The following is an 18,463-nucleotide window of genomic DNA, read 5'->3' as shown; positions in this document are numbered from 1 at the left end:
AACAGGAAACAAGAATGGGGAACTAAACAAGAATTTCAACATAAAAGTCAAGGCAAAAAACAGGGAATATGTGACAGATCTTGTGAGTGCTTTACATTATACTGCTGAGCTTGGGAGAGGCAATTCACAATTTGGGAGTGAAATTATAGTGACTTTTTCCTCTGTTGTGTATGTGTATTTAGTCTTAGGCATGCTTGTCTCCATCTACACACCTGCATTTCTCACTTTCTCTTGAGCCCTACTAGATGATTACAGCCCCTCTCTACTCTTCAGGTTGCCATGGTAACGATAAACAGGGATCCAGGGACACATGTAGTGTAGAGGCCATAGTTGTTTGTTTGTTAGTGCACGTGCAGGGAGAGAGAGAATGAGCAACTTGTAACTAGAATTCATTTTTAATTTTCATTCGTAGTTAAAGAGGTAGAGGGATAGTTCATCCAAAAATTATCTATGAAAAAAAATTATTTACTCACCCTCATGTTGTTAAGACTTTTATGACTTTCTCCCTTGGAATACAAAAGATGTTAAGCCCAATGTTAGTCTCAATCACTGTTCACTTTCATTGTATGGAGAAAAAATGCAGTGAAAGTGGATGGATTTTGCCTGACATCTTCTTTTTTTTATTTTTTTTAGCTTGAACTGAAATCTTATCTGACTTTTGGAAGGAAGGGATGAATTAAATATTAGGTCCTGTACATAAGGGATGGGGTGGATAAGTAAGTGTGTGTGTGTGTGTGTGTGTGTGTGTGTGTGTGTGGGGGGGGGGGGGGGTTATAGTGAAATGAGGGTTTGTTTGTGATAAAATGAGGAAGTGACACAATATACATGGGTGGGGGTGAATGCTTCTCTTTAATAGTTACAAGATCAGCCCACATGGTATTGTGAGGGTTTGATCTTAGCAGATAGGAGGCACTGGGTGAGCAGTATATTGTGGGTATTTCCTAGAACGTTTGGGGAGGAGTTGACAAGGGGATTGTAGGCTGTGTTGGATGATGAAGGATGTGGAGATGCTCAGTGTTAGCCTCACCAGAAGGTCTAAAACATGTACGAAATCACTGTGAACTTTCTTACAGCTTCATTGTCATGACAACGGTGGAGGTAGAGAGGTGTGTTCATGCCTATAGCATAGGTCACGGTGTGATTCGTTATGCCATGAGCATGCTAAACATTGAACAGCTCTTATTCTGGCACACACACACCACACACACACACACACACACACACACACACACTTCTAAAATGGGAACATACCTTAGATTTTTCTAAAATGAGGACATCCACAAAAGTCGCCAAAGGACTAACTTGCAGATTTGTTCACAAAGTATAGCTAAGTAAACCCAAAGAAACACACACAGTGTCAGTGTGCATTAGGGCTGTCAACTGTCACATATTAGCCCCATATGTTGGCTGAAATGAATACATTATGAAATTAAATAGGTTATAAAAGGAACTATGAATGCATAAATATATTATGTGAATGGTAAGCATGCTCAAACCCTCAATCACAATACTTCATTAGTGCTCCTATGAACCTGTAGTGTGTTTGCAACATAAATGTATGCAATTACTTATAGAAATATTCTGGGTTCAATACAAGTTAAGCTTAATCGACAGAATTTTCGGCATTATGTTGAATACCACAAAATTAATTTCAAATTGTCTTTCCTTTTCTTAAAAAAAAAGCACAAATCTGAGTTACAGTGAGGCACTTACAATGGAAGAGTGAATAAGGGGCCAATCTGTAAACATTAAAATACTTCAAAAGTATAGCCACAAGACATAAACAATATCTGTGTTAACATGATTTTATTGTGATAAATCGCTTACAAAAATTTTCTGGTAAAGTTATATTCAATTTACAACTTGACAACGTAACACCACAAATCCTAAAGTGACTGTAAAAACGATGATTTAAACAACTTTACAGCTCGAATAATACACAAGTTTTAACAGAAGATTTAATGTAAGTGCTTTTATAAAATTATAAGCTTTGCATTTTCTGCCTTTAAACCCTCAAAAAATTGGCCTTATTAACTTCCATTGTAAGTGCCACACTGTAACCTCTAGTTTTGCTTTTTTGAAAGAAAATAAGGGACGAGTCGAAATAATTTTTTGTGCTAATCAACAATATGCCACAAATGATGTAGATTAAGCTTAGCTTGTATTGAACCCACAATATTCCTTTAAAACTGTACGAAATGTATGTAGTTTTCCAACCAGTGTTTGATTCCTGAAGAAAACATTTCATTGCTCGCTACACTGACAAAAAAAATAAATGTATCCTAAAAATTTTTGTCACATCTAAATGGTTTTATTCAAGTAAAAATATTATTTGACATCACTGAACCAACCTGAATATATAATTTTACAACAAAACACATTTTAAGGGTTAGATCAGGCAGAAAAAGCTCCTTGAGGTAAAAGTTGCAAGTTACCACTTTTTACACTGTATGTTGTACTTCTTTCTGGTTTTGGTTCAAACAGGGTTAAAAATAGCTCCCCTCATAGTCACTCATTATTTAAGAGTCTCCTCCCTCTGTCCTTTCCCATTCTTCACCTGGAATGTGAAGTTTCCTCACAAGCAGATACACATGAATAAAACATTGCAATGTTACAACATAATAAGTGAAGAAAAAAGAAAACAGGTGGTAAAACAAGTTTTTTTATTATTATTATTATTTACATCCCACAAATGGCACCATAGTGAATTAGGAAATTCCAAACAGGAAATGTGGAAAAGAAAAGAGAGAATTTTATTTTGATACTGGTCTGATAGTTTGAACTGAGGACTTTGGCTGTGTAAAGTTCATGTGCTTGAGATATGGGAGAATCTTGGCATTAGTGGAGTGGTTGAGCTTCATTTTGTGCACAGAATATCCTCAGCTCTGACTTCCTCCTTGTCCAACCCCCTCTCTCTCTCCCTCTCTCATACAGGATGAGAGTTCGGTAAGCAGTGAGGATTTGGAGATGGCTGAGCCTGTGTGGGTCTCTACTGAACGTGCTCCAGCTCCAGAGCCTAGCAGCCCCACCGCCCCTTACAAGGAGAGGATGCCTACACCCCCACAGCCCAGCATTAAAGAGGAAGGTATGATTTCTCTCTCTCTCTCTCTCTCTCTCTCTCTCTATCTCACACTTTCACTCACACTGTGTATATTGTTAGTTGTATATTTCATTGAAATAACAGCCACCATTTGCCGATGTTTGTCAGGGTTTATCAGTGAAGACTTTATGGTTGGCAAGAGTCTGACAAGTGTCTTGTAAGCTGATGTTGAAGAGGTGCCTGAAGGACCATTATAGCCTTTTTCCCAGCACTCTAGTCTCTCTTGCTCACTTCCATTACACTCTGGACAGATGCCGGTCAAATGGATGTCTGGGGTATGCAGAACCATGCTGAAACGGCCTTATTTTTTCATTTTGGCTGTGTATGTGAAAATCATCAGTGTGAGGTTCTATAAAGTTTTGAATCTCAGTCTTTTGGCTTCAGTCTTGATTTTAAAATCAGTGGCTTGTAGGGTTGCTAGATTATGGCAAAAATCATAATTATTTGACAAAAATCATTTTTCCTTGATATTGTAATCGCGATTGTTCATTATGAGTAATAGAATGTATAGCATCAGGACATTTTACGAATCCAAAATTAATCCAAATTACTACCAATGCTTTTCACTTCACTTCTAAAACTTTTTGAGGCCTCATCAACACTGATTGTGTTTTTGTTTGAAAATGCAGCGATTTTGCTAAGTTTATGCCTCTCATCCACAATGAAATGCCGTCCCCAACGTGTCCTCCTCTCCATTCCTGCATACTTTGGAAAACGATGACATTAGGAAACTGAAAACAAACTTTTCAAATGAAAACGGAGTAGTGTGGATGTAGCTTCAGTGTCAGGTGATTTTTCTTTCACCACAAAAAGAAGTGAAACATCAAACACATATCTGTGGATCAGACTGCTTAAAATGTACTAATTTTGAGTGGTTGTTGTTTACGATAGACCTATAGACTAATCTAAATGTCTCTGATTCGCATCTGTGTTCATGCACACCATTGGTTACAGTGCTCAAGCCAACAACAAATTTACAAATTAGAATCTATAAACAGGACGTAAACAATGATCTTTGGCCAGGACCTACATATTTGTGGATAAGTGTACACAACTGTAAGATTTCAAGGGTTGTTGACATTAGTACCTTTCTGAATTGAACACACTTCCTTCCTTTCAACAGCTCTCACTTTCTCTGTCTTGTCTCTTGTTCAGCTGAGTGCAGTGGGAGATGGAGTGGTACATGGCTAGCGTATGAATGGGGTATGAGGAGAGAAGATGAGGGCAGAGGGGGAGGAGGAGGAGATGTTTTTAAAATGGCTGCTGGGATGGTCGAGGGTCTAATGGGTGGCAGAGAGGGAGGAAGCAGCCTGGGTCACTTCTTTGAGGGCTAATCCTGTGTAATCTTGCTCAGAGGGGGCTGTAGGGAACGACTCGGCCACACACATACAAACAGACGCAAGAAGAGAGAAAGTGACGAGTGGGCCACGCACATGCTCAGTGCACCTAACCCTTGACGGACAGCTGCGGAGGCCCTTCTGGGAATTATCCTAAAGAGGGATAATAGTATTTTAGGAATGGAGGTTACAGAGTTACTCCCTTGCTTGTCATCGTAAGCTTTGCTGACTTTATCATGTTTGACTAATCACTGTCTCAGATTTAACTCAAACTAAACACCCTTTTTCAGACTGTTATATATAAATATATGTCCGGTTACCTAAAAATGTGCTTCTTGTTATAACATCTAAATTAACTGGTTTTATTGAAGTCATGAATGTTATTAAATATGAGTGAATATTTTTAAGGTTAATCAGGTAGAAATAGTTCCTTAGGGTAACACCATATTTAACTTTTTAAAAGTGATTATTTAACCCATGAAAACTGTTTAGGTTGTGCAAAGGCACCCAGAGTGTTTGGGACAGGTTTATACATTTGATACAATGTAATAAATGTTAATTATATTGTTATTACAAAACAATGCATTTTAGTAAGTAAAATGTATGTTCACTACACCCCCTACAGATACAGATATTCCCTCTAAAATACATTGCCTGGTGTGGTTGTATTATGGTCCATTCCAGGTCTGGTGTTTTGCGGCTATAATGAGCCTCTTTAGTGTCCTGTACCCATTTTCAATGTACCAATGCTCTAATGGATCCCTCCCCTTGATTCATAGCTGGAGGGGTGCTGTTTAGAGACACACAGGGCAAGAATGATGATTATTTAACCCACACACTACCATTGCACTATTGTTTGTTATTTACATGATTAGTTCTTGACACGCTAAATTGTTCATTTAGGTTAGTGTCGCTGTCTGCACAGTTCCATGTCATATTGGATATCTAGACACCCTTGTCTTATAGAATCACGCTATTATACCTAAAGTTTTGAATGTGGCTCGTTGTACGTATTGCGGCAGTTTCCTGGTGAAATAAACACTTACAACAATTGCTTTTATTCCCTTTCACACAAATCACAAGTAAAATGGCAGATTATCAGTTCATAAGCCTTTTCACTATGTTCCTCACCCAATGTTATGACATCGCGCATGACTTGCAAGGTGTTAATTTTTTACGTTTGCATTACATAACCAACTACATTTACAAACGTTCGAGTGCGATCAAACTACACAGTAGCTCAACTCATAGAGCGTTGCACTTGCATCGTGAAGGACCAGGGAATCCAAAAGTCCAAAAGAGCACACAAGTCGACACATGAAAAAAAACAGCAAAAGTGTCGTAGAAGCACCATAAAATTATGCGGTTGCTTCAGCAATTACGTTTTTCATCTCACAATTTGCTTTTTATGACACTATGAGTTAGGAGGTTAAATCTAAACCTGAGACCCGAGCGTGACTGCTGTGTGCATTTTCCATTTCCTTTTTTGATTTGTAACTAGTAGCATTTAATAAAAATTGTGTGCTGTCTGTCTGTCTGCACTGGTCTCAGAACAGTTCGAAATGCACCTTATTTTTATCCTAACTTCATATAAAGCCTCTGAAAGTAACATATTTCAGCTTTTGGATGAACCCATTGATTCACAATGTGAAAATGCACAGTGAATATAGGAATGCATTTACTAATGTTAATGAATAGAACCGTATTTTACATTAATAACAAAATAAAATATAACAAAATCTATATTAAAATGAAGTAAAATGACCCACAGATGTGTTAAAGTTGAAAGTTTTTAAAAATAACTAACATGTTTTTTCAACTTATGAGGGAATAATCCACGTATGTGGACATCATGTTTATCAGCGTGGTGATGCGCGAAAATTGACTGAATTTTTTAAAGCAGCATATCAAACGAAACTATAGACGCTACTCTTTACACCCACACAGGTTTCAATTAAAAAACTTTGTCATTTCTTACCAGAGACCCTTTTGTTGGCTCTGTGCCCATAAAAGCACTTCACAACAACATGACATTGTTTTCTGTATCATGTGACTAGGTCTAGAGTCTTGTGAACAGTATTCAGTTGGTTTCAATTCATTTAAATTATGCATTGCATAAGCAAAGCCAAAAAAAAGGTCACACGAGGTTAAGGTTTAGGGTACGGAGGTAGGTTTTCTTGATTTAAAACTCAATAGAGCATAAACCTGAAAAATCTCATATGTTTGGGAGAACATTTAACATAGTTTTAGTGCCACACGGTGGATATTTCAATTTGGAACTGCTGCAATGCGTGTAATGAACCACATAATGTCATTACGCAAAAATGTCACAACAGTCACATAATTTACTTGAGATTAGGCTGTATCTAGACTGTATCTAGCAAATCAGCAAATCAGATCCAACCACATCCGAATATTGGGGCTATGTTTTTTAGTCAATGTGTTTTGGGTCATTTAAATTTTGTTCACTTTTTGATAGATGCTGTATATGGTCTACAGGGCATGTGTTATATCTTATTTTGTTCTCTGAATGGGTGGATGAGAAGTAATGCTCTTTCTCTATTTCATCTTATCTTCTCCCCCTTCCCCCTCTCTTTTTCAAAATACTTATTCCCATCCACTCAAACACCATTCTGGCAGAGCCCGACACCCATCTCATTCCCCCTCATCCCCTCTCTCTTCACCTCTGCCTTCCAACACTGGTTTGACAGTTGACCCCAATGTTGCTCTCCTGTATATACTAGCACACACTAGCACTACATACTAGCACAGCGTTAAAGTGGAAAAGCCTACCCCGCTTCCCCCTGTAGACACAGGCTGATACACACACACATGCACTTAACATCTAGTTCACCCAAAAATGTAAATTTTGTCATCATTTACTCACCCTCACATTGTTCCAAACATGTATAACTCTGTTTTGTTTGTGAAACATACAAGGAGATGTTAGGTAGAATGTTAGTCTCAGTCACCATTCACTTTCATTCCATCTTTTTAACATACAATGAAAGTGAATGCTGACTGAGGCTGTCATAAAATTCTGCCTTACATTTCCCTTTGTGTTCCACAGAAGAGATAAAGTCATACAGGTTTGAAACAACATGAGAGTGAGTAAATAATGGTAGAATTTTCAATTTTGGGTGAACTATCTCTTTAAGGTAACCACTGCATGTAACTTATTATAGTGTATTAAGATTTTCTTTCTTTCTCTCAGATGATTCCTTTTCAGAGAATGGCTGCACAGCTAACTGTCTCCCTGCACTGACTCCGCCTGGTGGTGCTGCCATGGCGACAGGAGGAGTTCCTGCATCTGAGGGGGTGGTTCCATATGGAGAGGTGAACAGTAACGGTGCAACAGTACCGCTGGACTTCAGCACCACTTCTTCATCACAGGAGGGACAACAGCCCGTTAACCTGAGTGACAGGCTGTTTCCCGGGGTGACGATCAGATCCTACACACCTGACCCCAACAGAAAATTCCCTGTTAAAACTGAGTACAATAACAAGGTACAAGACTAAATCACATTTTTCTACATCATTCTAAGAATTCTTAGATATTCATATGTAAAGAACAGTTCACCCAAAACTGAAATTTCTGTCATCATTTACTCACGCTCATGTTGCAGCAAACCCCTATGACTTTCTTCTGTAAAACGCAACAGAAGATGTTAGGCAAAATTTTATGTATGGAAAGAAGATGCCATAAATGTGAATGGTGACAGAGTTATTCTGCCAAACATCTCATTTTGTGGTCCACAGAAAAAAGCAAGTCATATGGGTTTGGAACACGAGGATGAGTAAATGATGACAATTAATTTTTGGGTGAACTGTCCCTTTAAAATAATAATCAGCATAATAGTGTTTGAAATGTAATTTCAGTTAGCTTCAGACTTTTATCTGTAACTGCTATGATGTTAAACTAAACTATTGTTTACATTTATTTTGTACGTATGTGTTTACAGTCCCCTCAATACAGCTCAGGAAGCTATGACTCGGTGAAGACGGAACTGAGCACGTGCGGAGTGGACATGACCCCAGGTGGCTCTCAGGCCATAGACGACGATGATGACGATCGTGATGACCATGATGACAGTGACAAGATAAATGATGCAGAGGGCATGGACCCTGAAAGACTTAAAGCTTTTAATGTGAGTCTGACCCCCTCAAACATATTTTGATGATTTTCTGACGTACATCAAGTTTTGTAATTAATGACTTTTATTTGTTATGCTTAATGACCTCCATTGTTTGTGTTTGGAAGTGAATCATTTATCATTTTTTGGGAGTTACATCGTTTACATTTCAAATTTTTCTCAAATGTTACTTTTTTGATTTGATACATTGTGACTTTCCGTTCTTCTTGTTCTCTAATATTTCTTTCCATTTTCAGATGTTTGTGCGGTTGTTTGTAGATGAGAATTTGGACCGGATGGTTCCGATCTCAAAGCAGCCCAAAGAGAAAATCCAGGCCATCATTGAGTCCTGCAGCCGTCAGTTCCCAGAGTTCCAAGAACGTGCTCGCAAACGTATCCGAACCTACCTCAAATCCTGTCGCCGCATGAAGAAGGGTGGCTTTGAGGTAGGGAAACATACAAACACAGACACACACATACAAAATTATGTTATGTAGTTAGGTAAACATTAATAATAATAATAATAATTTTTAAGCTTCGTTTCAAAGCTTAGGAGCAGTGACACTGTCACCCATAGACGACAATATAAACTTTGGTATGATGAGTAATTTGGTGCCTGCGGATCAGAGGGTGTGCACTGGGGTGTATTAATGAATCAAATATGATGGTGCTAGGCTGTGACAAGCCTTAAAAACCAAGATTAGGATTCCAATCTGCATACAATGGGAAGCCAGTGAAGTTGGAGTATAGGGTTGATATGAGCAGTCTTGCTGGTGTGTGTAAGAACACATGCAGTAGAGTTGTAAGCGGTAAATCTTATTGTTTGTGCTACATACCATACACGCGTGTATTTTACAAGCATACTTCTGTCCTCTAGTGGCTGATGGGTCATCCAGTAGTTTATTTATGATTTAATTAATCACACTTGTTAAAACCCTGTGAATTCAAATACAAAATCCTGAAATAATGATTTATTAATAATGCTACAGAATGTAGAAGAGTTGGCACTCCTAAGAACATGTAATATTACAATTTTAAATGACATACATTTTAAATTAGCATCACATTAATGAGGAAAAAACATCATTACATCTATTACTAAACCTTAAAAGCTTGAAAATAGACTGCATTCAGCAATTCAGTCAACATTGTTTAAGCAAGTGGCACTCTCTAGCGGTCTGAATGCCATAATCCATTACACCACAATAGAACCTACAGTAAAAAGTCTTAATTTTCCATGATATGCATAATATGAATGATGTTCTATTATGCAGTACAAACATGTAAATGTTCTGTTGTTTTGAACTGCAAAAACATTTTTAGAAGTGCAATATAATCTTTTTTACATCCATCAAGCTTTTGATATACTTATTTCAATATTTCCTTTCTCTTTATCTTATATTTAGCTTTCATGTGCTTTAAAAACAATTGGCCTGTCATGTGTTATACAGATCCAATCCCTGTTCAAAGAAAATTTATTTTTAGAATAAAAAGCTTTTGTACCGCTTTGTCATTATTAAAACATAATGAGCAAAACAATGATTTGATGACAAAATAAGGTGTCAAAATATCAGTATCAGCCAAACGTTCTTAGATCAGTGCAGTCCTAATGACTTCAATAAACTTAAAACAAAAAAAGAAATGCATTATTGTAGTGTTAGTCTTATGTTTTTGAAAACAATATTTCTTATTAATTCTTAAAAAAAAAACAAAAAAAAAAAACACTAATTTCAGTGTATCCATTTCCAGAGACCAGAAGATTCCAGATTCCAAAAGAGAAAAACTGAATTTTCCATATAATTAAAGAAAGCAGGAGGTTTTAATAAAGTAGGGGTTTAAAATTTTAGTACACAATAGTAGATTTGGTCAGGAAGAGCTGCTCTCTGCTTTAAAATGATAACACTCCTCTTTCTTTCTTTCTTTCTATCCATCCCTGATTGTGTCAGACACGGCCCACACCCCCCCACCTTACCTCTGCCTTGGCTGAGAACATTCTTGCAGCTGCATGTGAGAGTGAAACACACAATGCTGCAAAGAGGATGCGCCTTGACGTCTACCAGGCCCATGTGAGTGCATGTGTTTTTAGAGAAATTCCCATATTTGTGTCACGCTTTCACAAGGAAGAGAGAGAGAAATTGTGTTAGAGCCCAAATGCAGAGTTTAATTAGGAACATGAAAGATAAACAAATAACTATGATGATGATGGAAATATAAATTCTAACATGGAAAGAAAAAATGAATGGCTACATAGGACTAAGACTAATCAAAGAAGGGGAGAACACGAGGGCTTAAATACATACATGGGTAAGACAAAACATAGAACACCTGGGAACAAAGATGGGGAACAGTTGAGTGTGATGAGGGCAATGCATCATGGGAAGTGTAGTCTAAGGGAAAAACTTCAACATAAGTCTCAATAGGTGTCAAACTAAAAGTCCAAACATAAAGGGAAGGTGATGGGATAATGGAGCTCTGACAGTTTGGTTCTGTAATATAAGATTTATTTAATTTAATACATTTTATAACATCACTGAATGTTGATTAGATTGGTTGGTTTTTAGATTGCTCAGTGAGATATTTGTGTATCATTCTCATGCCTTAAAGGGATAGTTCACCCAAAAATGAAAATGCTGCCATCATTTTCTGACACTCATGTTGTTCCAATCCTGTATGACTTTCTTTCTTTTGTGGAGCAAAAAAGTAGTTAGGTAGAATGTTAGTCTCAGTCACCAGTCACTTTCATTGCATCTTTTTTCCATGCAATGAAAGTGAATAGAGACTTTTGTGTTTCGTGGAAGAAAGAAAGTGATTGGGTTTGGAATAACAAGAGGGTGTGTGACTGATGACAAAATTGACATTTTTGGGTGAACCATACCCTCAGTGCTTTTGTATCAAAATATAACTCCCTCTTACCTTCCCATTGCTTATGCACTCCTCTTCAGGATGAGTCGGTTACTGCAGACAAGCCCAACTCCAGAGATCCGGCTGCCCTGGCTAATTCAGGCTTCTCACTGGCTGCCTCAGCCTACTCCCAGGACCAACTTTACACCAATGGTGGACTTAATTACAGTTTCCGTGGATATGGGATCCAAAACAATGGTACACCACAAACCAATGGTGAGTGAAAATCAGAATTTGAATCACAAAGCCCACTTATCACATATTAAGTATGTGTCTAAGTATATTTACATTTATTTTTTTGATTGTCTATTCGACTCTATTCCATTCTATGGATCTACTAAATATTTACTAAATATCTAATAAAGGTTTCTGTGTTTTCCTCTTGTTAGGTCCCACTGATCTCAGTATGAAATCTCTGGCATCCAACACCTCCACCTCATCCTCCAGTTCAAATAGTCATGGTCAAGGTGGAGGGGGCGGGGGGGCATCTGCCCAACTCAGTCCGCCTGAGGTCACAGCTGTTCGGCAGCTGATTGCAGGCTACCGTGAGTCCGCAGCATTCTTGCTCCGCTCCGCCGATGAGCTTGAGAACCTCATACTGCAGCAGAACTGAGAACTGCCCACGGTCTTGTGCTGCCTGTCTCTCTCTCTCTCACACCCACACACACGTCAGTGCAGACTCATAAACACACATATATGTGCATACAAACAATGACAGGAAAGACACATGTAGCTATGTGCACTTACACACATACACACCTGAAGCCCCCTCTGTAAGGCTACCTATCACACATCGCTCATGACAGCTTTATGTCCATGATAGTGTCTTGCAAATTTCCTTACCCTTGATTCTCAGTCCAATAGAGTTGAATGAATTTTGGGGGACTGAGATGCCTTGTTGAGCATCGTTTTATGATGAGGCTGTATTATCAGAGAAAGCAATGCAAAGCAACAGGTGTCTGGACTCACGGCAACATGAAAATTGTCTTACAATCACTCAGTGAGAGCTATCTTACAATCCTCTTTAAATTAGGGACTGATGCCCAAACAAATACATGATGTCATCTCCAGCCTAAAGTTTACACTAGATTACCATAGATTCCTGTATGTCACAGACTTAATGTTTTTATTCAATTTGAATAGTTCTTTTAACAGATGAGCCAAAACTTACACACCTCAGTTATTTAAAGGTGTACTCAGTCATTTTCCTTCATGAAGTTTTACACATAAACAAACTAATAGTACTTATGTGTTTAACTGACTCCAGTCATATCAGTGAGCCACTGAGCGTCATATCGGCCAGCGCAACATAAACAAAAGATTACTGAGTGCACCTTTAAGTTCTTCTGTTACCATAGAGATAGACATGCAGCAACTTTGCTCCAGATTTAGCCATTTTAGACATAGAACATATCCAAGAGAAAGGGTTTTTAAAGATCTCTTCTATCTGTTTAATGCTAATGAGGTTTGGGCAGAAGGTGCAATGTAGATGATAATCGTTATAGTGTGTCTGAACATTTATCATTTTCAGCCATAAACTCATAAACAACTGTTTGTACACACACACACACACACACACACACACACACACACATATATATATATATATATATATATATATATATGTATATTCCTTACTCATAAATAGGAATTTTCATTCAAGCTTACACATGCAGAAAAGTCTACTTAAAGAAACAACGATTGGTGATAACGAAAGAGATGCTGAAATTCTATTGGTTGGGATTGTCGAACCATTGGACATTATGCAAATGAAGCTGTGCTGAGTGGAACGCTTCAAACCCTTTCTTACATGATCTATTGCCTTGGCAACCCTCTACGCTCAGCACACCAATGCACTGTAGGAAAACACATGCACAGGAACACATGGGTGACATCAACCTACCAGACAGGAGGACCAGTCTGTACATGGACTTGTTCCAAAGATTTGGGGGAAAAAAAACTAAACGAACAAACGAAGGACTGCATTTTCCATGCTGCATTGCATTGCAAATACGTTCAGTTAAGTTGTGAATGCTGCTCTTATTTTCTAACCTCATGACTGAGACACTTTCATCTTATTCACAGGGACCAATCAAAACAGAGGTATTTATTAACAACTTTTTGGCACACATATTGTATATGCATAGTGAGTTTAAGAGAAAGGACCTAATGATTGACAGGAGGGAAATAAGGGTATTCCTTCATTTCCTTTCTGTCAACAACACCATAGAGCTGTATTTGATTGGTGAGATTTTGGCAGTGGTTGGGTGGATTGAGATGTGAGAAACTTGTGTGTTCTGCTACCTCTCATACGAATTGTACTTGAGGGCTACACAGAACATACAATAATGCTAACAATGCTCTCTTTTTACCAGCCTCACTCTTCTTTCTCCCTACATTTTCTCATGTACACAAATGCCATCATTAGAAGAAATAAAACTGTATTCAAAAAGCAAAAGACAATCCTGAACAATTGTGACTTGATTCCTCGTAAAACTGCATAGTGTTGTATGAGATCTCACACTGACTCTCTAGCCTTTGGTAAAGTGGTGACAATACAGGGCCTTTAAGTTTCAAATCTTGTAGCCATAGCTTGAACTGTGTCCTTGGAACAGAGCATTTTCCTCCTTTTAATTATCTGGATTTCTAATATATTTTCATTGTAAGTGTTGCATTTCATTTGTGCTTTGCCATATGTTGTTTTTCATTCTTTTTTAAATTAAATTATAAGTTAAATCTCTTTGTGTTGTACCTTAAATATTTTTTCAAAGCTCCCTTGTACAGCACTGACAGTCTGATGAGAATCAGTGTTGTGAGTCTCAACATTCCAAATAGAAAACATGCATCTCAGATTGGTCTCTTAGTAGCTGAATTTGATATCCAAATGAAGCAACTTCTGAAGAGAAAACAAGATTTAAGTTGTCTCACGCAACTTAGTTTTAAAACACGGCTTGAAGCCTGTTATTACCTCTTATTTCTCATTAAAATATATTCCTTGATGAACAGATGAAATTATATGTGCAGGATCATTAGTAATTTATATTAAGATGTTACACTTCATAAATTACTAAATTGGTTGAAAAAAATAGTAGCACTTTAAAGTCCGCAAAGGAAAATTGTACACAGAAGGGGTCAAATATTTATAGGATGGAGCCTTTAAACCACTTAAATGATCCTAAATTATGAAATGCAGCTAATCGTTGTCAAGCCATAATCTGTCTCTACATATGAATTGTTACTGTAAGTGGATATTTACTATTCAAAAATATAATTCTGTTTGCCATTTATGTTCTTCTTCATGCATGTCGCACAAGCGAAAAATGTGAGCCCCTCCAGCTTTGTTAAAATTGATTTCTGATTATTTGTCATCAAGTGTAATGTTTCAAGGCTTATTGTATTGTTATGGTCATTGCAAGAATACAAGCATTTTAAATGGCCTTATACGGCATAACAATGTTTTGTTCCTAAATAGCATAAGAAGTGTAAGACGGTTTTTACTTTTCATTAAAGGGAATAGGCCCATTGTGCTCTCTGGACATCTGAGGTTGATGAACACAGGACACATTAAAAGAAAAAGGGCAAGAGAAAATGACAGAAATGCTACAATGTTTTATTTTTTTAATTGGTGCAGCTAAAATCTGCAATCAGATGTGGTAACAACCATTACCTGTGATATATTTTAATTTTGTGGTGCTCTGTAATATTATTATAATTGATTATGGTATTTTATTTGTTTTTACTCCTGTACTTACAAGAAACTGTAGTCCGAAGCTCAGTTTCTCTTTGTATACCAATGTGAAGCTTTGTATGATTTCTTTCTGATTTTTTGACTCAGTGAAAGTGTGTGATGTTTACATGTACAGAATTTCAGATTTTTTTGTTGTTGCTTTTATTTTTCTTGTTGTTGTTGGTTTTGTTTGTCTTATTAAAGCACCACCTCTTGTCCTGTCCTGACCCCACACTGCAATTTTTACTTTAACTAGAAAAAAATCTAATTTGTGGGGAACACTGCAGGAAGATGGTGAACGTAAACCACAGTAAAGGCCTTTGCACACTTTTGTATTGTATTGCAGCCAGGCACTCACAATAGACTACATAAATGATCAATTAATTCATTCAAGCATATACTGTTGCTTTAATCCATGCATCCGTGCAACAGTTATTTCAAAAGCATTCCTTACCTTGTCGATCTTTATTATTTTTCACATCCAAGGCAAAACATCTTTGTAAGGGCCTTTAGACATGTGGTTGCCACTATGTATTGTAGACGCTATGGAACAGAGAGAGGAGGGACTTCTCATCAGCCCAAAGTGTACTACAATTGTGGGATTAAAATGCCCCCTTTACAATTGATCCTAGTTATTTATGGTTTCTCTGTTGTGGTAGAAACAAAGCAAAAGGCAAAACTCTTGATGTCATGCCATTTTTTTATTGGGAATATAGAGTAGGGCATACTAGTTGGGGTGGGGCAAAGATCCACCTAACTCATAAACATACTGACATGTGCCCTTTGACTTCAGTCGAAAGCCTTTCAGTGAGTCGGAAAGCCATTCCTCTTACATTGTTTGTATGTATGGGGAACATGCAAACCTCAGGAAACTTTTGGATCTGCGTTACTTTTTTAACCAGGTCTGTATGGCCTTGACTGACGAGTCCTCCCTCTCTCCAATATTAACCCAATTATATTGGATTTGCTATGTATTTGTTTTGTTTGTTTGTTTTTTATATATTTATTGTGATTTAAAAGTGAATCTTCTCCAGTACATGTGGCAGATTATTTGAATTCTTTAGACAAGTGTTGATAAATATAAGTAAATATATATATATATATATATATATATATATATATATATATATATATATATGTGTGTGTGTGTGTGTGTGTGTGTGTGTGTGTGTGTGTGTGTGTGTGTGTGTGTGTGTGTGTGTGTGTGTGTGAAGTGACTAAAATATGGAGAATATTGCAGGTAAAATTAATTTCTGTTTGTTTGATGTAAAAAAAAATAATAAAATGAAATGAAAAAAATAAATACAAATAAAAAAGCACAGGTGGGTGATTTTCCTGCCTTTTACATATCACTCTGCCGAGAGACTCGTTCTAAGACATTTTAAAAATGTTCCTTGTGGTGTCATTGCTGTGGTAAAAGAAAGCACCTCCAACCTGAGTTGCTCTTTCCTCCATAGCTGTCTGAATAAAAATCTGTGAGCTGAAGTCAAATTGCTGTTTGAGTTTCTTTCAGTGACTATTATCACTATGTATTGTTGTCCTTGAGCTGCTGAGAAATGAAGTCTTTTTGTATGGCTTTGAAATTCACAAACTTTGTTAGGAATTAATTACAAACATTTGACACTGCATAAAAAGTAGGTGTAATGTGTGGTTGCATTTAAAAAGATTTGAATAATGAACCTTTGTTATTGCACTAAAATACAAGTAATATAGCTAAAAACTTGTCTCATTTTTTGTCAAAGCTGATTTCGTGATCGTAGGAGAGAAAGAAGCTGTTAGTTTATCACTCAGAGACACAGTGGACGGCTCATAAACCGTCCCGCAGTCTTTGATTCTTTAATGGATAAACTCAGTGTGCCGGTCTCACCCGCGATGGTGGAAATGCACAACAGTCTAATGTGGTTGGACTACAACACAGCAAATCTCATTCGTGATAATTAATACCTTGAGTATTAGCCGCAATGTGCAGACTCAGTGGTCCGTAAACTGTACAAGCAATAACCTTGATACACAAGAATAACACACTATAATATTCTATCTCTGCCCAGATGCAAACCTCTTACTTGAATTGTATGAGGACGCAGACGAATGTGTGTTCATCCGTCCTTTAACTCCGACTCGGTTCCACGAGGCTCGGGTGATGACAGGAGGCCGTTTCCTCGCTCTGTCGGCGGGCGCTACGGCTGCTGATTCTTGGCGGGCTGGCAGAGAAATCAGTGACGTCGACTTGATTGAAGATGGAAGAGAAATATTTTCTCTCTTCACTTCTGCAGGCAAACGGATGAAGATGTGGCTTGCTCAGCGGTCTCCTTCGGATCTGTTAGAGTGTTCGGTGGAACACAGAGTAATCTCAACTCGTCCAGCGAGATGAAGATTGTATGGCCACAGTTTCAAGTCAGACGTTACTTCCTTGTGCCACGAGGCTACACCTGAGAGCAGCGATGAGCTGCATCTACGCACGGCAAGCAAAGTTGCTGGAAGCAAATCTTGGAAGCATTTCAGAGGTATTTCTACTCCTGATGACGTCATGGTTGAGGGGCGTTCTGTCGTGTGCCTCATCCAATAGGAGTTGAGAGTTCGATCCTTTAGTGAGCAAGGCTTCATGGGATTTGTAGCATGTTTTGGACTCCCTTTGTTTGATTTTGGTGCGGTTTTTATCAGTAAGATTTATGACTTTGTATGTGGGCCTGAGTTTTACGACTGTGTCAGGCCTGCCTTTGTCTTCTATCTGAATACATGAGGCCCAACAACATCATGGGAAAATAAAAAATAAAAAAATAAACCAAGACATCAGAAAATAAAATTGTGGACCTCCACAAGTCTGGTTCATCCTTGGGAGCAATTCCAAACGCCTGAAGGTACCATGTTCATCTGTTCAATCAATAGTACGCAAGTATAAACACCATGGGACCACGCAGCCAACATACTGCTCAGGAAGGAGATGCATTCTGTCTCCTAGAGATGAACGTATTTTGGTGCAAAAAGTGCAAATTAATCCCAGAACAACAGCAAAGGACCTTATGAAGATGCAGGAGGAAACAAGTAGAAAAGTATCTATATCCACAGTAAAATGAGTCCTATATCGACATAACCTGAAAGACTGCTCAGCAAGGAAGAAGCCAATGCTCCAAAACCTCCATAAAAAAGCCAGATTACAGTTTGCAAGTGCACATGGAGACAAAGATCTTACTTTTTGGAGAAATTTCCTCTGGTCTGATGAAACAAATATTTTACTGTTTGGCCATGATGACCATCGTTTTGTCTG

At 37.8% G+C, this 18,463-nt stretch overlaps 1 protein-coding gene across 2 annotated transcripts in view; it reads left to right on the top strand.

The window, feature by feature from the left end:
- Positions 1–16,683, top strand: part of LOC127415141 (nucleolar protein 4-like) — an 88,913-nt gene extending 72,230 nt beyond the window's left edge. For both annotated transcript variants that reach the window (XM_051653725.1, XM_051653726.1), the window contains exons 5-11: positions 2,935–3,085; positions 7,652–7,944; positions 8,400–8,585; positions 8,828–9,016; positions 10,517–10,636; positions 11,513–11,687; positions 11,861–16,683. In XM_051653725.1, coding sequence (XP_051509685.1) covers positions 2,935–3,085; positions 7,652–7,944; positions 8,400–8,585; positions 8,828–9,016; positions 10,517–10,636; positions 11,513–11,687; positions 11,861–12,084 — 1,338 coding nt within the window. In that variant the 3' untranslated portion in view covers positions 12,085–16,683. The remainder of the gene's footprint in view (positions 1–2,934; positions 3,086–7,651; positions 7,945–8,399; positions 8,586–8,827; positions 9,017–10,516; positions 10,637–11,512; positions 11,688–11,860) is intronic.
- Positions 16,684–18,463: the final 1,780 nt, after the last annotated feature.

This window comes from Myxocyprinus asiaticus, chromosome 24 (genome assembly GCF_019703515.2).
Source record: "Myxocyprinus asiaticus isolate MX2 ecotype Aquarium Trade chromosome 24, UBuf_Myxa_2, whole genome shotgun sequence".
Taxonomy (NCBI): Eukaryota; Metazoa; Chordata; class Actinopteri; order Cypriniformes; family Catostomidae; genus Myxocyprinus; species Myxocyprinus asiaticus.
Note: the sequence above shows the minus strand (reverse complement) of the source record. Positions and strands in the feature narration are given on the sequence as shown.